The sequence below is a fragment of the Pseudophryne corroboree genome, chromosome 1 (assembly GCF_028390025.1).
Source record: "Pseudophryne corroboree isolate aPseCor3 chromosome 1, aPseCor3.hap2, whole genome shotgun sequence".
Classification (NCBI taxonomy): domain Eukaryota; kingdom Metazoa; phylum Chordata; class Amphibia; order Anura; family Myobatrachidae; genus Pseudophryne; species Pseudophryne corroboree.
Window position 1 is genome coordinate 185,082,178 of NC_086444.1, and position 24,282 is coordinate 185,106,459.

Below are 24,282 nucleotides of genomic sequence, written 5' to 3' on the forward strand. Positions count from 1 at the left end.
GTTCTCAATAAGTACACTAATTTGTTCATTCCCAAGGTCAACAAAAATGGGAGAAGTTAATTAAAACTGATGTGGCTTAATAAGAAGGTCAAAGAACAAATGGATAAAAAGAGGCATGCTTTCAAAGCATTTAAGTCTGACGGGAAGGCAGAATCATTCCAGTACTACAGGGAATATAACACAAACTGCAAAAAAGAAATCAGAGCAGCCAAAATAGAAAATAAAAAACAAATCGCAAAGGAGAGTAAAACAAACCCCAAAAAGTTCTTTAAGTATATAAATGGTAAAAGGTTAAAAAAGGAGAATATTGGACCACTCAAGGGTGAGTTTGATGTCCTGATTAATGAGGATAGGGAAAAAGCAGATTTATTGAATATTTTCTTTTCATCGGTCACGAGAGAGGACTAGTTGATAGGAGAAGTGCACAACAAAAGCAATAAAAATGACCCGTTGCTAAGTACTTGGTTAAACAACGAAGTAGTCTGGGAGAGACTAAGTAAAATTAAGATAAATATATCTCCTGAGCTGGATGGTCTACACCCCAGGATTCTTATGGAACTTAACTCAGAGCTATCGAGGCCCCTATATTTGATTTTCAGTGAATCAATTACATCAGGAATGATACCAAAGGACTGACGTATAGCAGAGGTAGTCCCAATATTTAAAAAGGGAATTAAAATTCATCCCGGTAACTTTAGATCGATAAGTTTGACATTTATAGTGGGGAAAATACTGGTAGGTATAATAAGGGATAGCAAACTAGAGTACTTGGATACCTCCAAGGTTATTAATAGGAATCAGCATGGTTTTGTGAAGGACAGGTCATGTCAAACTAACTTAATAAGCTTCTACGAGAAAGTGAGCAATAATATTGCTCAGGGTAAAGCAGTGGATGTGGTCTTTTTGGACTTTGCTAAGGCCTTTGACAAAGTCCCACATAAGAGACTAATTTTTAAATTAAGAGAGCTTGAGGTAGGAAACACTATTTGTACTTGGTTGAATAATTGGCTGTACAACAGGAAACAGTGAGTGGTGATTAATGGGATGTTCTCTGAATGGGCCTCGGTGCTTAGTGGAATACCGCAGGGTTCAGTACGCGGGCACATGCTGTTTAACATAGTCATTAATGACCTAGGAGTGGGCCCAGAAAGCACAGTGTCAATTTTTGGAGACAATACTAAACTGTGTAGAGTTATTAATTCAGACATGGATGTTGAGTCTCTACAGAATGACTTATCTAGACTGGATCTCTGGGCAGACACATGGAGAATGAGGTTCAATATAGAAAAATGTAAAGTTATGCACTTTGGTACTAAGAACAATCGACAACCTATAAATTAAATGGGGGAAATGTAGGAATAACGATAGTTGAAAAAGATTTGGGTGTGCTCATCGATAATAGACTTAGTAGCAGTACGCAATGTCAAAATGCAGCAACAAAAGCAAATAAGGTGTTAGCATGCATTAAACGGGGAATGGAGACAAGGGATGAGAGTGCAATCCTGCCACTATATAAATCATTGGTACGGCCACACCTGGACTATTGTGTACAGTTCTGGGCACCTCACTATAAAAAGGATATATTGGAACTCGAAAGGGTTCAGAGGCGAGCCACCATACTGCTTAAGGGGTTAGAGGCACTGAATTATGAGGAAAGACTTACAAGGTTAGATATGTTTACACTGGAAAAGAGGCGGCTGAGAGGGGACATAATTAATATTTATAAATACATAATGGGACAATACAAGGATTTATCAGACGATCTGTTTATCAAAAAATGCTACACAGAACACTTTGACACCCCCTGAGGTTAGAAGAGAAAAAATGTATTTGGAGGAAAGGGTTCTTCACAGTAAGAGCAGTAAGGATTTGGCATTCTCTGCCAGAGGAGGTAGTAATGGTGGACTAAGTCAATAAGGTTAAAAATTAATTACCGTATATACTCGAGTATAAGCCGACTTTTTAAGCACATTTTTCTATGCTGAAAAAGCCCCCCTTGGCTTATACTCGAGTCAACGGCTGCAGCAGATGCCGTGGGCTGTGTGGGCGTCCGCTGCAGCCGTCTCCAGGGACAGACACTAGAGGTCATTATTGACCTCTAGTGTCTGTGTGGCATTGCTATGGGAGAGACGTCATGACGTCTCTCCCATAGAGATAATCGGGTGCCGGGAAGCGGGCGCCGGAGCGGGCGGCCAGACGGAGCGGAGCAGCGCAGCAGCAGAAGAAGCGGTCGGGAAGCAGGAGTGGGGCAGTGGTAAGTATTGTTTTTGTGTGTGTTTGTGTATTTGTAAGCGGCGACGGGGGCACAGCAACAGGGGGCAAAGAAAGAGGGGGCACAACTACTGGGGGCAAAGAAAGGGGGCACAACTACTGGGGGCAAAGAAAGAGGGGTCATAACTACTGGGGGCAATGAAAGAGGGGGCACAACTACTGGGGGCAAAGAAAGAGAGGGCATAACTACTGGGGGCAATGAAAGATGGGGCACAACTACTGGGGGCAAAGAAGGGGCATAACTACTGGGGGCAAAGCAACGGGGGCATATTTTTATCTGGCACTGTGGGGGGATATCTGTCACTGGGGGTATATATGGCACTGGGGGCACAACCCTAGCAACAAGCATTACCCCCAGGCAACAAGCATAACACCTACCGCATGAAACCCCTGGCAACGAGCATGACACCCTGAGCATGAAAACCCCTGGCACCGTGCATTTCCCACCCTAGGCTTATACTCGAGTCAGTAATTTTTCCCAGTTTTTTGTGGTAAAATTAGGTGCCTCGGCTTATATTCGGGTCGACTTATACTCGAGTATATACGGTAGATAAATTCCTAACTGAAAGAAATATCCAAGGATACAGCATTTAAATGAAATAAAATTTTGTCATACAGGTTGAACTCGATGGACTTTTTGTCTTTTTTCAACCTCATCAACTACTGTATGTTAATATCAACAGACATTGAGGAGCAGCAGATTAACATGTAAGAAGGTTTGGCTGCTTTTCCTTCATGTAAGTAGTTGGCGATAGGTGTGTCAGGGGCATTAAAATCACTTGATGATTCACATTATGTCATTCATTTAGTGTGTTTGTGCCAAGAGCAACTGCCCAGGTTGGGCTAATGGTAGTGTTTGTGCGTTCATGTATGCAAGTGTTTGTTTCTTTTACCCTTAAATGTACCACATAGACATCTGGTTTAACCCTTTACATTACAAGGACAATACTGTACAATAAAAGCCACAGAAACCATATTAATACAGCCTAGTTTTTCAAAAGTTTATTTTAGGCTTGAAGACTAGACAATGTCATACTGACTTTACATCAACCTACATGATTTAAATATTTACAAAAACATTTCAGTATTACACAGTTTGAAAAGTTGCAAAGGTTATCGTGTTTGATACTTCGTACTCGCTAATAAGTGAGATCCCTAACCCTCATCTTATATTTGTATGTTGTACAGTACCTTTTATCTTCAAAGCTTAAATAATCATATCAAAAGAGAAAGTCAACATAAAACTAGAACCAGTTTTTGTGACAAGCCCTTTGGGTAAATGGCTATAGTACATTGGGGTCTAAATGCAAAGTAAACATTAGCAATGTGGAATGGAAAGTTACAATTCATCTTAGGTTATCTTGACTATGTAAAACAAATAGGGCCGGATGTAATGAGGTGCGGGATGCCGGACGATCTTGGACTTTTTTTTTAAAGGGGCAATCACGTACAAGGCATGGTTTTGCCTTGTAAGTGATTGTCCCTTACAATAAAAGTCTAAGATCGTCCGGCATCTCGCATCTCCGGTAATCTCGGGCGTCATTAAATCTGGCTCCTGATGTCCTGATATTAATTCAAAGCTCTATTCATATGAATTTATATCCCTGTTTTAAAAAAGATAACACTTAGCGTACTCACATGTTTCTTACAAATGCAAATTATTCCCTCATTTAATTTTCTGTTAAATAATTAATATACAAAATGCTCTGCTTCTAATTGTACAAATAAAAACTACAAAATACTAAATATTTTAGCTGTTTATGTGTTAATTAACAAACAAAGAAAACTAAAGAACAACAAAATTCCCTCTGTAACACTGGTGAATAAATATATTAAAAAGCTATATTTGGACTGACACGTCAAGCATAACGTTATTGTTTGAGAAAATGTTTTACATTTTTAGATGTTAATTTAAACAATTATTGTAATGTAAGTAATGGGTGGAGAGGGAACGGATTCAGTAAGTGTGGATAGTGTCATAAGGAAATTATTATAAAGTGCATTGTTTACCCAAAACCAAACCAAAATTCAAACAATAAACACTGCAACAAAAACTAAAGAAAAACTTTATGACTCAAAAATTCTAGCAAATACTACAGTATATCATAAAGTGCAAAGTGTGGGCAGTGTTCTTAAATAACTGATTTACAATGAATTACCAATAGGTCGTTATGTTTGACTTTCCCTTTAATATTGTTCACCAAGGTTGAATACAACATCATACACAATATATATCTTTGAAGAACAGTTTACAGACAGACAGGACATTGACATCTAGTGGCATTAGTATGCAGCACAATTGAAAAATAATAATAAAGAAAGAATGGAACACAGGACCTCAACAGTTTATCACATTGTTTGGACATGTTCAGCTCAGAAAGTAATGTATATGCGTTTATGTCTAGCTCATAATCCTTGTGGCGTTCTGCCATTATTTTCTTCTTTGCACTACAAACAGGAATGAACATCCACCCATATCTCTCCATAACACGCAAATGTCTGTTTTCATGTCTCCTTGGGTTTTTAGCTGGCTAAATGGAATTTATTGAACTGAACATATAGAATATGGGACAGAATGAGAACACCCTAAATAACGAAATAATGCAAGTAACCAGAACTTGAGTAGATACCACCACATCATCACACTCTTTATCAACTGGTCTTACCAAAAAACAATATTTGCATCTACACAAACACATATGTAGGTCATATTTGGAACATGAATTGTACATCTCCCATACAATAAGCTTGCGTTCCAATATTTCTTATATATATGCAAATTTGCCATGTTTAACAACTTAAAAACTACATGACACGGATATTGACTCATGGAACATGTGTACAAGCCTATCATTTTTTCCTCTCATCTCCTTCCTTGCTACTGTAATCACCTAAAATAATTCTGCATAAAATAAAAAAGATATACTGTACGTGTATGCAAATATGCTAAGTAAAACTTTTTATTATTATGTTCTTATGCATAAAAAGAATCTCCATAGAAATATAATGCCTTCGGAAAATTCAGAAAGATTTGTTAGTATAATCTTGGACGTCAGTGCGTTCTGTCTCTTAAATAAAATAAAAAGAATGGATAAGATACTGATGTATTGTTAATTTTATGACATGCAGAAAATAAACCTCACTCTATGCACTAGTTTAGTATTCAGGTCATTGAGGAAGGAAATGTTTCTAACACAAGTAATAACATGCCTCAAGAACATGCACAATAGGAATGAAATTAAGAGGGGAAAAAACATTATTGAAAGTTTGTAATTTCACAGGTGTAAATCAAATGGATTTCTAAAATCTTATATGTAAATATTAATATTTTGATAGGCACGAGGGAAGCAATTAGGATAAAGCAGTCATCCCAGAGAAATCTTATTGCTAAGCTGCAGCATCAGTTCTAAAGTTATAAGGTAGAAAGGAAATTTTCATTTGTCGATTTCTTTAGCTCGGAAGAGAACTGCTAAAATTGCAATTTCTTAATTAAAAATAAATAAATTCATATGTTAAACCAGAAAATGAGTAAAACGATGCTGCCTTTCTTCCCCAACATATTTCAACCAGTGTGAACAACGTAGAAGAAAATTAAAACATCTCAATAGAAAGGGTTAGTATTTGAAGGGTATTTATTGGTGGGATCATTTTAGGGGCAGGCACAGACTACCTTGCAAAAACAGTTACCAGCCTACCAAAAAGTGAGCACTTAATTCAAATGAAACTCCATTCATTTTTGCTTTCAGGTTTTGCAGTTTTTTTCTTTCATTTCCAAATTATTATTTTTTATTATTTTGATGTTTTTTTATTTTTTTATTTTTTTTATTTTGAGTTGTCAGATGATGAAAGTTGTCAGTCCTCTTCAGTGCAACCTAATAGCTCAGCTCTTAATGTGATTCGGCCATACCATGACCATGGGAGGATTCTGATAAATCTTGCATAGATCGGTGGCTCAATTACATTCTTTCTGTGGGTATCATTGTCAAAATTTCCCTGAAATACCTAAAACAGAAAAGAAGATAAATAATAATTGGAGGATAAATGCAGATTTAATATATCATTTAGAGATTGCCCGAAGGATCCTAAACATGCCTATGATGCTCTTTTCTCTAAGGCTGAATGACCAGATTACACGAAGGACAATTATTGAAGTCGGACAATGACCGCACAAACAATGATATAGTGGTTATTGTTCGACTGCATCTTCTGCTTGTTCTATTTCACCCCTAACTGTTCATTATCTGATTTTAGTGGAGCTCTGCAGTCGTTTTATACCAATACATGCTGTGATTTGTGGATATCTAGGGCTAAAAGTTCCTAATTGGCTGTCAAAATCGCACTGTATATAGACATATCCTGATAATTGTACACACTCAACCCCAGGAGCCTGACACTTAAGGACTTAGCAATTGAAGCAGTGGGTGGGAGAAGGAATAATAATGTAGAAAAAAGTTTTCTTTACTTTTAAGATATTGTGCATTCTACATACACCCGTGCTCATTTCCATTTACAGGAACAATTAAAATAAATAAAATAACAGAAATACAAAGGCATCAACACAACAATATCTTACATATTAGATACAACATATGAATATGATACAGTATATCACATATATGGTATTGTATTTTATATATTACTGTAATATCAGGACATACTGTATATATACTCTTAAAATTTAAATAACACTTGCCCATATCAACAGTAAGGGAAAGATGGAAAGGAAATAGTCAGGATCCCAGGGCTTTGAGTATTTTTCCTTGTGGTTTAGCATGTTTGGTTTGGAATAATTTATATGGGGTTCAGCTTTAAGCTTGTTGGCTGTACAGAACAGTAGGCATTTGAAGCTTGCGGTAAAAGGGGATAGGTTTACACCTACTGTATACTGCATTCTAAGTACACCACAAATGGAAGTTCAGGTACAATTTTATATTCAAATTAGTATTCAGCTATGACTTTTGGGAATATGTAGTAGATAATCAAATCGTACATGGGTGGTTTCCCTCCATCGCTGATCAACTGTAGACTATAAGAATCAATTACAGTATTATAAAAAAGCTAATGGATGAATCTAGGGGCCCAGATGGTGCTAACACATGTTTGTGTGCAGACAAGTAAGGGCACTGTGCATCGTGGGATTACACTTTTATGGGGTCCACACTGTACCCTATATAGTTGGGCTCTTTGTATGTCAATACTGTATGTTCAGGTTACATATATTGCTTAGTCAAGTGGCCTTCAGCTGTGTATAAACCCTTCTCAAACCTTCTTGGTGCTATTTGTGCCTCCCTCCTGTAACATTTGTAAGCCAGCTGTTCTTGGTTCTTTGTCTGTTGCAATTACTTGCACTCTAGTCCTAGAATGTGTCTGACCTTGTTCCCATTATTGTATTCTGGTTGTGTCCCTTTTCTCTTACAGTATACATCCCATCTTTTCATGTTAATATTCATCTACTTTAGATGTTTTTTTTCCATGTATCTAATCAAATCTCCTTACAAATCATTTCATCCCCCACATTTACTAGGAACCACACTTGTATTAAACTCTTCATGTAAAGTAATCCACGCCCTTCTGCAACCTTTCAGAACCCAATTTCAGTATCCAGCTGTAATGTCATTTGCACTGTCATGCATATGTGTAGCCACTGTGGTTTCTGTATCTAAGTCCAACCTCTAATCAGAAAGCAATCACTACAGTGACTGCAGAGTTTTTATTGAACATCAAGTCTAAATAGCTAACTCTAAATACATCATCATTAAATTTACCAGTTTGTGACATAATTCAGCAACCAAGGGTGTAGCTACCATAAGTGCAGGGAGTGCACGCCCAAATGTATTAATCCTTAAAAATTGATAAAGTGGAGATGGAAAAAGAGTGATAAATGACCAGCCAATTAGCTTCCTAACTGCCAGGTCACAGGCTGTGTTTGAAAATGACAATTAGGAGCTGATTAGCTGGCCATTTATCACTCTTTATCCATCTCCACTTTACCATACAGGGATACGTTACCCTGGGCCCCCGTAATCTTTAGGGGACCCCCATGCCGGACCACATTTGTCTTTCAGAAACGTAGACAGTCTTGTCTCTGCATCTGCAGCAGCATGGCCACTGACGGGAATGATCGGCGTGCATGTTCTTCTGCCCCACACAGACAGAGAGCTCTGATCAGCACAGCTCTCTGCACTGGATATATTGCACACGGCTGAGGGAGCTACTGAGCATGTGCAGCAGCAGCTTCGCTCACATGGGCTCCAGAGTCCGGCACTGGTAGTGAATCTGCTCCTCCTTCCTTGGTTAGTGCTGTAGCGTGTGTATGTGTATGTGTGTTTGTATGTTTGTATGTATGCTGTGTGTGTTGTGTGTATGTATGCTGTGTGTGTATTTGTACTGTAGGTATGCTGTGTGTGTGTGTTGTGTGTATAGGCATGCATATGCTATGAATGTGTAGATACTGTGTGTGTTGTGTGTATGTATGTTTGCTGTGCATGTGCATATGCATGCTACAGTATGTGTGTTTGTAGATACGCTGTGTGTGACTATGTTTGCTGCGTGTGTGTTTGTGTGTGTGTTGTATGTATGCATGCTGTGTGTGTATGCACGCTATATATATATATATATATATATATATAGTGGATGGAAGCAGGCGGCACTCAAGCAGACTCGTGAATAGTGAAAAAAAGCGGTCCGTTTATTGATCCGACATGTTTCGGGGAACTCCCCGTCCTCAGGGCCAAAAACTTTTGTTAGGCCCTGAGGACGGGGAGTTCCCCGAAACATGTCGGATCAATAAACGGACCGCTTTTTTTCACTATTCACGAGTCTGCTTGAGTGCCGCCTGCTTTCATCCACTATACAGAGGACCAGCATTGTTTCTCTAGGAGGGCACCGCAGCACATTGTCATTTGGAGAGGGAGTGCCGGGACTGTTTTACCTTGTATATATATATATATATATATATATATATATATAGTCCTCAGGAGCCCCGGCTTTTAATCTGGGTCTGAGTGGCCTTGAAATGCAAATCTTATCTTTTAGTAAATAGTATCTTGCTTAAAACAAAAGTATGCATTTAAAATAAAAATCCTATTTTCAGTAAATCAACCGTTTAAGAATAACAGTGAGACGACAGAATACCCAGTAGGAAACAGTTGCTGTGTACTATATCTTCAAGGCAATCATAAGTTAGAAAGCAGCTGGCTTAAAACATACTGATGGGCCTGTAAGTTAATATTTCTCAAAGGATGTATAATTCTATTCTTGAAGACCATATGGTAACTAAGTACATCTACTGTGTGGCATTAACCAGTGGAGGTGACAATTATATATAACTACACTGTATTTTAAGGCTATAAGTCATATTCAGTGTTGAGCATGTTACTTGCTTATATGTGAAAAGCTGAGAAAGTACAGAAATACTAACATAATCACAAGTTACTTGATTTGTTCCATTAACATATTGTTTTCCGTAATAGGACTTTTGCAGATGGTAAACTTTTGTTTACAATTGGTTGTCATATCAACTCTGTTTATTCAGAAATTGTTTAATACAAAGGATGCAAACACATTTCTGAGAACGTCCGTCCCATGTAAAGGAACAAAACATAATATATTTCTTATGTGGTAATGATGGAATACAGACACATCATACTTATTGACTTTTGCATTCTGCTCTCCAGGAGATGCCCAGTGAGGAGACACAACATGTCACTTCGGGAGGGGGGGGGGGGGGGGGGGGCAATGACAAGTTAGTTAGGCACCACGCCCCAGCACTAGGAAACACCTGCCATTCTTTGGTCTACAGCGAGGGGCAGATCTTAAGGGCCGCCCCAACTCAGGAAAACACCCACGATTCGCAGGTCTACAATAAGGGGCGGAGCTTCAGGCCTGCCCCCCAATTCAGGAAAACACAGGCGATTCGGAGGTCCACAGTGAGGGGCAGAGCTAAATAGCTAATTTCAGCCATTAAGCCCTGACCCCTTCTCGCAGCCCCGCGATTGGCAGTGATTTCTACACCATCCTGTCCGCTTCACTGGGATGTGGGTAGGATGCGGGAGAGTTGCCTACCCTTCCGTGGCTGTGGGGGACTGCTCCAAATATCGGGAGCCTCCTGCAGTTTCCGGGAGGGTAGGCAAGTATGCTGTATATTTTTCTATAATATATTAAAGGTATGAAACCTTAGACCTACTGTAACTTTAGTAATAGTTTATTAAACATTTAGAAATACATTTGACTAATATCAGCACTGATCTATCTGTGGTTTTTGTCCACAAGTAAATAACTGTTTTGACTCATTAGAATAAGTTTGACATGCTGGCCTGGTACAACGAAGAGGCAGAGGAAGAAGAAGAGGAAGAGGAAGAAGAAGAGGAAGAGGAAGAAGAAGAAGAAGAAGAAGAAGAAGAGGAAGGAGAAGAAGAAGAGGAAGAAGAAGAGGAGGAGGAAGAAGAAGAGGAGGAAGAAGAAGAAGAAGAAGAAGAATTAAGCCTCTGGATCAGAACCATGAGCCAGACCCATTGCTGCAGCCCATCTAGAAGTCCAGACCCATTGCTGCACCCCATCTAGAAGTGCAAGCTCTGCTACTGAACTGACGTTTCCATATGTCAGTGGCAGCAGAATCATGGGTTGTAGAGAGTAGTCAGTTGGCTGCGTATATTTTAAAATACTGTTGTAGATAAGATCTACAGTATATAACAATATCCTAAAGTCTGTCCCGTCTCCTACAAGCATGCGCAGTAGGAGCCGGGGTGCTCGCTGTCCCTCCAACAGCTCCCTCTGCAGCAAGCGATGGGACAGACCTGGATTGGGGCAGCTCTCTAGGCCAGGCCTGCACTAATTGTGCAAAGTAAATTTTCCATCCTGACTTGCATTGCTGCGCACCGACAGAGACACATCTTTTGGAAACAAAAAATGAAATCAGTTAACAAAAATAACTTGCTGGCTGAAATTGGAAAATTAGTTCTTTAGATTTTAACATTTTCATTACTTTAGTTACTAGACCTGTTGAAAATGAGAACATAACTCACCAACATCTTGAAAACCATGATTATTAGGGAATCATAGAATAAGCTGGTGATTTAAGTTTTCAGAATAGGTCAGAATGGGATCTGGTCAGGATCCCTGCATTTGGGATCCCGATAGTCAGAATACCGACAGGAGAATCCTGACTCTGCTCGGAATGCTGATGCCGGCGGTGGAATCCCAAATGTTGGGATGCTGAATGAAGGACTGCCAACACTGGTAAGCCACGGAGGGAGGTTAGGTTTAGGCTGCAGGGGTAGGGATAGGATTAGACTGGTAAGGGGGTTAAGCGGTGGGGAGGGAGGGTTAGTTAGGCACCACTGGGGAGGGATAGGTTTAGGCTGCAGGGGAGGGAAGGTTAGGTTTAGGCTGCAAGGAGGGTGGGGGTTAGGGTTAGATACCACCGGTGAGGGTTAGGGTTTGGCTGTTAGGGGGGTATTAGGAAGGTTAGGGATTAGGTGTAGAATAGTTAAGTACGATGTGTTAGTATCCTCAGTGTCCGGATGCCACTGCCGGCCTCCCAAACACCAGGATCCCGATACCATCCTGGTCAGGATTGTACCTGTACTCCTCTGGTGTATTTCCAACATCTGTATATGGTGTTATGGTTAGCATTACTGCCTCACAGCACTGAGGTCATGGGTTAGATTCTTACCATGACCCTAATTGTGTGGAGTTTGTATATTCCCCCTGTACTTGCGTGGGTTTCCTCCGGGTACTCCGGTTTCCTCCCACAATCAAAAAATATACTGGTAGGTTAATTGGCTCCCAACAAAATTAACCCTAGTGAATGTGTCTGTGTGTATATGTGATAGGGAATCTAGATTGTAAGCTCCACTGGGGCAGGGACTGATTTGAATGGGCAAAATATTCTCTGTAAAGTGCTGCGGAATATGTGTGCGCTATATAAATAACTGGTAATAAATAAATAATAAATAATCTTCACTATTCCCAACATGTTAAAAAGGTGTCCAGGTTTTCCAATGCAGGAAAATGTATTTTATAAAGGTAATTTATAGAAGTCCAAAGCATGACAATGCTGTATGCCTATCTGCCCACCACACCCAAACATAGGTACAGGCCTACATTTTGGATTTTGGGAATTGCCCATGGAAATACACTTTAAGCTCTACAGATACGCCATTATTTAAATATCCTTCTGGCTAGATAGTTGGCTTTGAGTGTTCTGCTGAAAAAAAAAGAGATACCTCCCAACTTTTTGTTAGTTAAGTTCGGAACCCTGTCACGTGCTTAGGTCGCACATGCCCAAAATGGGGGTGTGGCCTTGTGTCATGGTGCGAATGCCACTATCACAAGTTCCCACCCCAGTTTTTGTCTCTGTAGGGGCATGCCCAGCATTCCAGAAACAGCTGGTCATGTCCTTAGTCCTTGTCTCCAAAGTATAGACAACGTTTGCATGCCTACAGCATCTGTTCACTGCTGCTCTGCAGCAAGTGATGTAGGCCTCCCAGTATCCCCTCCAATGCATGGCACTGAGAACCGCTGGTGGGACAGTGTCTGAAAAACGGGACTGACTCGCCAAAATCGGGACAGGAGGCGTGAATTAGGTATCAAAACTCATGATCAGGTGTCGCAAGCTAGTATTCTGTAGAACTGCAAAGAACACTAGCTTTTGATACCTTATCCCAAGATGTTTACTTCTATCTCGCATCTCACGCTAATCCGCGCAAATGTCTACCAGGAAGAAAGATAGTTAAATGGGAACACATCTGTACTTCCTGGAATAAGGTCATGTAAATACATTTCTGGCCTCAATAAAATGATTATATGTAGGTTCACTTATATGCGCTTTAAAGGCATTCTGTTTTCTTTTGTATGTTGATGCATATAATATAAAGTATTGGGGGATCCAATACTAGATCTTTTTTCAAGCAAACATGCACCAGATAAAACATTTGTATATTGTAGTCTCTTTTCTGTTGCACCACACAGACTTGGGGCCCTGAAAGTCATAATTAAACCAGTTCACAATGGGTCTACAATACCAATGTAGAAATGTAATAATTCGCCTATAAAACAATACATTTCCCTAAGGTAGGATGACTGGTAATCCTTTGTGTAACAGGCCCAGTATCACTCTTGCTTAAGAAGCCATTTATTTTTTCCAGGTCAAGTCCACTCAATATTCTAGTCGCTGACAGATTTACTACGGAGAGGCATGAAATATAGTAGGCACAAAATGAATTCACAAGCCAACAAATCATCATCATATCTGTATCCTTACATTACCTTGTCTTTTCTTTGTTTTTTATCTTGATACACCGTCCAGTGTTCACTGTTATTACTGAAAGCAAGCTTGTAAGATCCCACAAACTGCACATGCCCAAAGTCTTTAGCTCCTTGTGTAATTATCCCAGTGACCTTAGTAGGACGAAGGAGATCCACCTAGAGAGGCACAAATACAGTGTTTTTTTGCCAACTGATTTACAAAATGCAAGACCTATATTTATGCAGATTGATGAAAAGGATACTTTGGAAAGAAAACAACAATCCCCGCCAAGCCAACATGAAACATTTCACATTATCTTACGCAACTCGTTCCATTGTTTATATTTTCTCATGAATATATATTAAAACGTTAGGATATAAAGCCTGGAGAACACTGTTAAACCTAGCACGCGCCTCTGCAATCATTTGATTGATAGTCACAAGTCATCGCTAACTTCTAAATCTAGCTAATTGCAAAATTAATGTCTGAGTGTTTAATGTATCACAGGAAATCTGTAGTAATGAGCGTGACATTTAAAGTGAAACTTTTATTCTTCAGGGTTTCCTTAGGAATCAGTATTCAGGAAGAGAAAAGCCTGAAAATAGTTATATTAAATATGTTGGAGAAAATTCAAAACTCCCAACAGGATTCACATAATCAGCTTCTTCTTCTTCTTTTTTGACATATAAATATCGTTTTTACTCTACTGCTTTAGTCTTAGATAGATGGGTTCAATTGATTCTGCCGTTTTTCACTTACCATTTTTAAGCAAATTACGACATAAGTTTAAACCAATTTCCTTTCATAAAGAAAGGAATGATATAGCAGCTCCATTTATTGAGATACTGTACTTTACACAGTTACAACGTTCAGGGAACCTCATAAATGCGCACTTGTTTCTTTCTCTGTTTATGCAGAAAACTCTCTCTCACTCCAGGATCAATACTTTAAGGAACAAAAACCATCTTTGTTGCAATGAAAGGCTATTACACACCAGTACAAATATATACATTATACGCCAAGACATCCTCTAAATGATCAATGAAGAACGCAGATTTTAAATGGTCTCCTGAGATATTAGTTCAGCAATAAAGTATTTCAATGCGAGCATAGGTGAAATTTCTGTTGAAACATTACCCTGCACACCATTTAGAATCCTGAAGCTGCATTTGGTGAATGTAAAGTACTTTCTTTGCACTATAAAACTGGCATCAAACAACTTTTCAGATCAGGCAAAGAAGTTTGGGTAAGTAGCTTCAGGTTATTTGGCTCAAACCTTGTCTCTATTTGAAAGAAACACTGTATAGAGATGTATTTCCTATGCTAAAGCGACTGCTTATGGGACTCTGTAGCATTCCAAGTAATGTGGAAGCTTATAGCACTCATCTGTAATCACATAATCTATCAACTCGATGTGCTGTCTGGGCGTGCATGACTGGTGTAAACAGGGGATCCAGTACTGAGATATAATGCAATTACAGTACATCGTCTTTCGCACATTCCGTAGTATTAAAGTGATGCAGATGTTGTTTGTACCAACAAGCTTATCAACAAAATAATATGTAATCTGTAAATTGTAATGCTATATTACTATGTAATTGCATTCTGTCCTAACTGCTGTAACCAATGAAAGGCCCCTGCAACTACCCATAGTGCCAACATCATCAGGAGTAATTCAAACTGCAAAACACAAGGCTAATTCCCAGGGCCGGAATATGGTAACGAAGATGTCGGGGCCGCCCTTGCCTGGACACACTGTGCAAGTTTTAGGGATGTTCCCAAATGCACAATAGCTAAAACTCAACAATTTATGCGAGCATCGGCACTGAGCGTGACTCAGATATAGGCCTTATATGTGGTACTTGTTAACTACATCAGTGACACTTGAAACATAGGAGCCACCATTGCCTGTATTCTGCCCTTCTGTCACTCCAGAGATTGTTAGCTGAGTTACTGAGGAAGCTGTGTGCCCAAACAACAGCAGACAGAAAACCCATCCCCTACATTTTGTTATACTGCGCTGCTGCTTGCTAGCTGTCTGAGGATATCATAAATGAGCTGTGCAATGTTCCAGTGGAGTATGAATGTTGCTTGTGGAAAGCAGTAGGCAATCACAGCTCCTACTTTGTGTAAAGTGGCACCAATGTTAAGTATGGTGCTGCTTGTATAACTGACAAGGATTTTGTGATAAGTAGCAGTGCACCATCAGTACTGACAATGCACATTTTATTTAATGCATTTCTCACTAACTGCTATAGGATAAGTCAGTTACATCACAGCGACCTCGGCTGTATGAAGCCTGTACAAGGCCGTATGAGCCTGATTCAGATGTGGATGAAGGAGGGAATCCTTGATGCTCAGGTACGGTAATGTAGCAGGAGGCGTCTGGTATACATGCATTTGTGATCCAGTGCTGCATCCTAGGACTCAGCATTGGATCACCTGCAACACCATCGTCCAGCTGAACTCCAACCAAGGGGCCAGGAAATCTCTGTCTTCCGACTGAGATCCTGGTCTTTGCACTGCCCCAAATTTCTTGACATTCGAAGCCTTAGTGCTCCTGAGTACGTGTCCTGTGTATGCACAAGGTGCTGGCCATTGGTACTTTGCATCTGCTGCCACAGATCCTTCAGGATCAGTCTTTGCACAAGAAAAGTTGGAATCTCTTTGATCTACTAGTTCTACAAGAGTGTTGTTTTGTTTGATTGTTTATGGATTTTGATTTTGTCACTCCCAATTCTACATATTCCAGCCTATCTGACCCTAGCTTCAGCTTTGTTCCTGAACATTCTAAATGCCCCAGCCTATCGAATTCAGTTTACACCATATGACATGTCCTTTCAGAACCAAGCAGCTTGGCTACTGTTTGTGATATGTTGCTAACAGGTACCCCAGCCAAGTGGTTCTCTTGTGGAGGCAACCAGCATGATGGCACCAATCTATTCTGCTCCATAATATTTATAAGATGTGTTGGGTTGGAAATGCCGGCGGTCAGGGTGCCGGCGTTCACAATGCCAACCGCGGCATCCAGACAGTGAAAATCCTGACAGGGGGAAGGTAAATACAGTTAGCCTTTCCCCCATGGCCCCCTAACCATCCCTACCCCAGCCTAAACCTAACCCTCCCCCCACGCAACCTAACCATAATACTCCTCATGGTCACCTACAGCTATCCCCCCTTCAAGCAGCCTAAACCTATAAACCCCCCCACCCCCCAATGGCTTACCGCTCCGGCGGCCTGGCAGACAATTGTTTGGGATTCTGGTGGTTGGGATCCCGGCATCGGTGTTGTGTACCTTGTTGGGTTTCCGGCACCAGCATTCCAAGATGTGTTGGGATTCTGGCATCGGCATTTTAACTGCTTGGATCCCTACCAATGGGATCCTGACCCAGGGCCGTCTTTTCGTATGGGCTCAATGGGCACTTGCCCAAGGGCCCCAGGAGTATAAGGGCCCTTGGGAGATAGCTGGGGTCTCCTCTTTCCATGGGTACCAGATTTTTGAAAATCGGCCCTGGGGAACCGGAGATATCCGACTTCAAAGCACTGGTCACCATCCAAGCCTGTTAATTGCTCTTCCCAGCCAGCTATCTCAGGTTCTGTCTGACTGAGATTTTCTCTGAGAGTATACTCCAAAAGCTGAGACTCTCCCCTTTTGGTGGATACTGGCAGCTTGTTTCTTCTATTCCCAGAACTAGAGATATCAGCCTTCAAACATCTGGTCCCTGCTCCAGCTCCACAAGCCTAATATGCAGTTTTATATTTTCATCGGTTGAATTGCTCTGGCTCCTGAACTCTGTTCCCCAAGTCCCCAGTACCTCCTGAAAGGTGGGACTCTCTAGTTTTTTTTTTTATCTCAATCAAAGCTAAGAAATCTATTTCCAGAAACTTGAGATATCTGCAGTCAAGCAAGCTGCCCTCCCACCGGAAAAAGATGAATATTAAGCCCACTTCACTATTCACTCCTCCCCTACGTATTAAACACCCCCTATCACCCTGGAAGTCATGTACCGGGGCCCCTTCATTCGGCCTAATGCCCTTTCTACAGTTTAGTGTTCTCCCTCCTGCCGCATGGGTGTAGTATGTTATGTCAGCGGTTGAGCTCCCGGCGGCCAGCATACCGGCGCCAGAATCCCGACCGCCGGCATACCAACAGCTGGGCGAGCACAAATGAGCCCCTTGCGGGCTCACTGCGCCCACCATGCTGCGGGCATGATGGCGCTCTACGAGCGCCATGGTATCTATTCTCCCTCCAGGGGGGTCGTGGACCCCCAAGAGGGAGAAAAGCTGTCGGTATGCGGCGGTCAGGATTCCGGCACCGGTATGCTGGTCGTCGGGAGCCCGGCCGCCGGCAAACTGAAGACCACCCCTGCCCCATCTCCCCCCATCTGTGCAGTAAAGGAGTAATTAGCAGAAATTACTACTCCAGGTCCTACATGCTTCATGAATGGAGGATAGAACACCCCCTACCGCCTGCGGGACTTCAAAGTTGCTGCTGATAGCACCCCCCACCCCTACCGCTGGAGGATGGGTAGGGGCCCATTGCATTTCTGTGCCCAGGGGCCTACATTGCTGTTAAGACGGCCCTGTCCTGACCAGATCCTATCAGAAGGTTGGGTTGAAAAATATTGGCGGCTGGGATGCAGGTGGTATTTGTATTTCACACCCGATGGATATATAGAATTCATTGGCTACATCTAAATTTAAATATCAATGGTACAGCTTTAAATGTTGCATACTGTATATTGTACTTTCAGGAAAAGGAAAGTGTACTACTATAGACACTGTGCTGTGATAAGGTTTTGCAGACAGAATGCCACATAATTATGTTTTATGATGTGATCTATGCATATTGCCAGCTTACAGTTTATTATGACATATTTGTTGTGTGATGTTTGCTTTGCAGGTGGTGTGAGTGGTTTGCTTCTAGTCTTCATTTTTACACTATATATACACAAGCTGCATGAAGTATGTGGCTATAACCCTATGCATTATATGGATGATGCTGAATAAGGAATTTCAGTTTATAGAAATGCATTTTGATGTATTTTTGCATACTCAAGCTGTGCTCTGTTGCCTTTCTGAATATATTGTCAAGCCTGGTATGGTTAACAGCATGCTGAGAGTAAATCAGCGTATTGATTTTAGGCTTGAAAAATAGCAGTGGCAATATATTTGTGTTGGAGGTATTTTGGCAAACTTAAATTGATAAAATATAGCAAAAATTAGCAGTGTAATGATACTAAGGGGCTGATGCAGAGTTTCAAGTACAGTAAAATGGGTGTTTTGTGCTCCAAAGAAGTGTGCACAGAAATAACAATATATATTCAGTTGTATGCAGCTTGTACGCAATAATTTGCAATGCATATGCCACTACATGTACACCTGGGGCCTTATGCAGAGACAGTCGCAGCTACAGGAAATATGCAAATGTCGCAGCTACAGGGATATGTATTGAGACGCCCACTGGGCTTGTGCGTGAAGACGCAAACACCAGACGCACATCCGTGAATCATCGACCTCCACAGTAATCCTATGCTTGTGCAGCATGACCGTTGGAAGTATGATGTTGGAACTATGTTGTACTGCGCATGGGATGACAGTCGAGAGCTGTGATACTTACCCAAAATGGTCCCAACTCACCTGTATTTGAGTTGCCACAGCACTGTTACAGTCCACAAATGCTCCCTGACTGTCATTCACTTCGCAAATAAATCCTCACTGCAACCGCAGGCGCAAGACCATCGCGGCACATGCGCCATGTAGCTTAGATGCATGCGCAGTGGCAAAATTCTTCTGCATCCGACATTGCGCCCATTTCTGGGTCAGGCCCCTGGTTTGCACATGTAGTCATCATTATCAGTAAGCAATTCCACCATCCCTATATTAGGTGCAGAAGACAAGCCTCCACAGGCGCCCACATCTGCAGAGCAGACAGCAGTGTCAGCATGACCTCATTCTAATTAACCTGTGTGAGAATGCTCCTTTACAAACAGTTCCAACTAATTAATGATCTCATCTGACACGTGATTTCCTATTGTAATAAAAATCAAGGGCAGAATGTCTAAGGGGCCCTACTCACTTGGCGATGTTCTGCCGAGGTGCCCGACGGCCGATACGGCCGACGAGCGACCCGGCGGCGGGGGGGCAGTGACGGGGGGAGTGAAGTTTCTTCACTCCCCCCGTCACCCGGCTGCATTGAAGTGCAGGCAAATATGGACGAGATCGTCCATATTGGCCTGCATGCACAGCCGACGGGAGACCAGCGATGAACGAGCGCGGGGCCGCGCATCGTTCATCGCTTAAGTCTCCACACTGAAAGATATGAACGAGTTCTCGTTCATTTATGAACGAGATCGTTCATATCTTTCAGAATATCGCCAAGTGTGTAGGGCCACTATAAGTAAGGTTGTATGTAACAATAACAACATAATTGGTGGTATTGTTTAGCTTTATACAGAACGATAGCTGTCATTTTAATACAGGCTTTTCCTACTAAGTTCCTGCTTTTAACTCATTGTAGCCCCTCTAGCAGTTTTCCTCCATTTGTAAACTAAAGATAGCCAATCTTCTGTAGTAAAGAAAAATAAATAGAGCATCAAAAAGTAAAGGGGCTGTGGTGTCTATGACGGCTAGAGTAATAATTACACAACCTCCGTAAGGAGCTGTATTACATCACAGTAACCAAACAGGAGGTTAGTGTGTGCAGAACAGGCTAAATCAGCCACCCCCTGCCCAGAGGCAGGCTCCACCTCTGAAAGATGTAAAGGGTATTGCTAGATAGTGATGTGCATATAATCATGTGCTGGCTGGTGGAATGCGGTGCATCCCCTAATCTTAGTTATCAGATCCCAGTTATCGCTGGTCAGAGACAAGATCACTATGTATGACGGGACCATTTTCGTGGCGGCTGTGCAGCAACTCCAGAAAAAAAATGGCTGCTGACTGCCTGGCAGCCAGGGGTCAACCTTAGATCCAATGCTTTCACAATTAGATTGGGGACACATTGAGAGGCGGCCCCACACATGCTGGGTGATCTTGCCCTGTGCCGGGCGGCCCTTAGCACGTGCAGAGATGAACGCAGATTTGGCTGCGTATGCAGCGATCTGCTGTTCATCACTGAATAACCCCCTTAGTCCAGGAGCATCAGAGATAGGTCATCATGGGGGGATTTCAATGCATCGGTTGATGATAAACCCTCACACCTTGGCCAAAATCTCCAAGATATCATGGCAGCAAACAACAGATCAACTCAGCCTTTCAGTGCAGTAGAGATGCTGTGCAAACATGCATTCTGCAGCCTGATGCAACCCCCTCCCAGTCAAGATGCAATAAGTTTGCATTCTTCTTTGAAGAGAAAGTATCCTCTAACTAGGCTGAAATCCCAAATGTGCTGTGAAAAGAGTGCCCAGACTCCAAATCTGTGAATGGAAGCCATCTGGCACATTGGACCAGTTTTGACCACCCCCAAATGTAGAAGATATTGTTGAAAATATCCAAAAGATGTGTCACACCACCTGTGATCTGGACCCTGTGGTTTAAAATATAGTGCAATGCTCTGTGCAGACAGCCATTTTTCCTGAACCACTAAAAGGAAGCAATGGTCAGACATCTTAAAAAAATAAAACAAATTAACTAATTTAGACATTATTGTGACAAACTACAAACAATATCAAACTTTTCTTTATAGGAGAAAGGTTAACGAGAAAGTGTTATTAACTCAACGGGAATTCCATTTGTCAAACCATTGATATTTGTGCAAATTCCTGTAAGGATTCAGGAGACAACATAGCACTGATACAGCCCCGGAATGTGTGCTTAATGATCTGATGGCAAGAGAAATAAGTGATTGTTTTTAATCCTTCAGGATCTCTCACTGCAGCATTTGATACCATGGACCATGGGATTGTAATCAGGGCCAGGTCCAGGACTACCAGCACCCTGAGCAAAAAAATGTTGAAGCCCCCCCCCCCCCCTCCTGCTCCTGGAAAAGCGGGCGTGGCCTTGCAACTTCATAGTATTGTTGGTATAGTGCGATGGATCGATACCATAGGTGTGCAGTGGGGAGCCTTAGATAAAGTATTACCTCAGCAGTTACCTTGTATACAGACAGAACGAGACTTGAGATGTATATCTTGTTTATATAGTACTGAAATAGCAGGATCAATACAACAGGTTTCAGTATCATCAGCTTATCTCCTTCTCCCTCAGAGACTCTTCTAGAAAGAACACATGTGAGGTAAAAAAAACAAGTACATAACATATGCAACAGACAAACACTACATCTCTGTAACTATACAGCGCCATCTGCTGCCCCTGTACGGTAACTACATGCATTTAAACAAAACCATAGTCTGTTGTCCATATTTCAACACCCCTTCTCAACAGACTGGGTTTCTTCAGTTAGACCCATCTTTGACGTAAGTCTCCAATGTCTCTCTCTGGTAAGAGGCTTGGTCATGATATCAGCTGTCATATCTTCTGTTGGGCAATAGTTCAACTCTATAAGACCTTGTTCCTGTAGATCCCTCAGGAAGTGATGCTTGACATCAATGTGCTTGGTTCTTGGGTTCACTCTTTCTGTTTGCGCTAATGCAATGCATCCTTGATTATCCTCATATATCTTGATAGGTTCTTCTTGAGGCATTCCTAGGTCTGATAGTAGTTGCATTAACCATACCACTTCTTGACTGGCGTGAGCTGCTGCAATATATTCAGCTTCTGTAGAAGATAGTGCTACGGTAGACTGCTTCTTGCTTGTCCAGCTGATTAATCCTTCTCCAATAGAGAATAGATATCCACTTGTGGATTTTCTGTCACTTGTGTCTCCAGCCCAATCTGCGTCAACATATCCTGTTAACTTGTGACTTGTGTTTGCTGAGAGCTTAAGCTTCTTGTTAATCGTTCCTTTTAAGTAACGAATTACTCTCTTAACTGCGTTCCAATCCATCTTTGTTGGTTTAGAGACTTTTCTGCTTAAAATCCCGACTGCTGTGGAGATATCTGGTCTGGTGACGGTTGCAATGTATAGCAATTTTCCTATGGCTTTTCTGTATAGATGGTTATCCTCTAACAGGTTGCTCTGATCATTTGGTTCCTTTTCATAGCTTGTCTCCATAGGAGTGCTTGCTGTCTTTGCATCTTGCATACCAAATTCCTCAATGGTTTCCTGAATTTTGTATTTCTGACTTAGTGTGAATGTTCCATCACTTTCTCTTGAGATTTGCATTCCCAAGTAATGCGTTATGTGGCCGAGGTCTTTTGTTTCAAACTGACGGTTTAGTTCTTGTAACAATTCAACTTCGTCCCCTTCTTGTTCGAAACAAACTAGCAAATCGTCCACGTAAATTAATACATAGAACCATCTTTCCTCTATCAACTTTGTATAGAGACATGGGTCTGCTTTGCTTCTGATGAATCCCTTTTCTGTCAGAACTCCATTTATCTTTGTATTCCATGCTCTTGCTGCTTGTTTAAGACCATATATACTCTTGTTCAGTTTACATACGTGATCTGGGTTCTGAGAATTCACGAAGCCTGGTGGTTGTTCCATGTATATATCTTCCTTTAGTTCACCATGTAGGAAAGCCGTCTTTACATCGAAATGTTTCACTTGCATACCCTTTATGGCTGCTGTTAGGAGTAAGGTTCTAATGGTAGTGTGCTTCACAACTGGAGCAAACGTTTCATCATAATCTTCTCCAAATTTCTGTGAATATCCTTTAGCAACAAGTCTTGCCTTGTATCTTTCTATTTTTCCTTCAGAATCATACTTGACCTTAAAAGTCCATTTACATCCTATGGCCTTTTTGTCTAATGGTAGTCTGGTCAATGTCCATGTCTGATTGTCTTCCATTGATTCCATTTCTTCTTTTGCGGCTCCTAGCCATTTCTGTGCTTCTCTTTCAGAAAAATTAGCAATTTCTTCCCATGTTGCAGGTTCTTGTATGTTAATGGCTTTTGCTTTGTAAGATAAACGTGTAGGTGCTTTTCCCTTGTTTTCTCTTGAAGAGCGTCTCACACCCTCGGATGCACTCTCATGAGTGTCGCTGGTATTTGTCTTGTGTTGTACTTCAACTTCTTGAGTGATCACTACATCATCTGTTTCTTTGAATTCAGTGCTTTCTTCTTCTTCAGTAGAGTCTACTGGAGTTATGACATCATCTCGTGTTTCTTCTATGAATGTCACACTGTTGCTTATAACTACTTTTCCAGTTCTTGGATTTAAGATTCTGTAGCCTTTTGAATGTTCACTATAGCCGACTAGAACTCCCTCTTCTGCTCGGTTCTGCAACTTGCTTCGTTTTTCAGCAGGAATGTAAACGAAGGCTCTGCATCCAAAAACTCTAATGTGCTTTAAGCTGGGTTTCTTACCGTGCCACAGCTCATATGGTGTCTTCCTTACTGCTTTGGAAAGTAGTCTGTTTTGAAGATAGGTGGCTGTTGCTGCTGCTTCACCCCAATATTTATCAGGTAGTCCTGAATCTGTAAGCATGCACCTTATCATTTCTGTTAGTGATCTGTTTTTCCTCTCAGATACGCCATTTTGCTCTGGTGTATATGGTACTGTCTTCTGATGCTCAATACCGAGTCCTCTTAAGTACCGTTCTATTTTCTGTCCTGTGAACTCGCCTCCATTGTCGCTGCGAAGAGTTAGCATATTCCTCTTGAACCTGTTTCTGGTCATGTTCACGTAGTCTTGCAGCTTTTCAAAGACTTCATCTTTACTTTTTATTAGATAAGTGACTGTGAACCTTGAGTAGTCG

General features: G+C 41.3%; 1 protein-coding gene across 7 annotated transcripts in view; it reads right to left on the reverse strand.

Moving 5' to 3' along the window:
• Positions 1-3,247: 3,247 nt before the first annotated feature.
• Positions 3,248-24,282, reverse strand: part of EDIL3 (EGF like repeats and discoidin domains 3) — a 1,054,167-nt gene continuing 1,033,132 nt past the window's right edge. For all 7 annotated transcript variants that reach the window (XM_063963959.1, XM_063963960.1, XM_063963957.1 and 4 more), the window contains 2 exons: positions 13,540-13,695; positions 3,248-6,273 (listed from right to left, as the gene is read on the reverse strand). In XM_063963959.1, the coding sequence (XP_063820029.1) occupies positions 6,124-6,273; positions 13,540-13,695 (306 nt within the window). In that variant the 3' untranslated portion in view covers positions 3,248-6,123. The remainder of the gene's footprint in view (positions 6,274-13,539; positions 13,696-24,282) is intronic.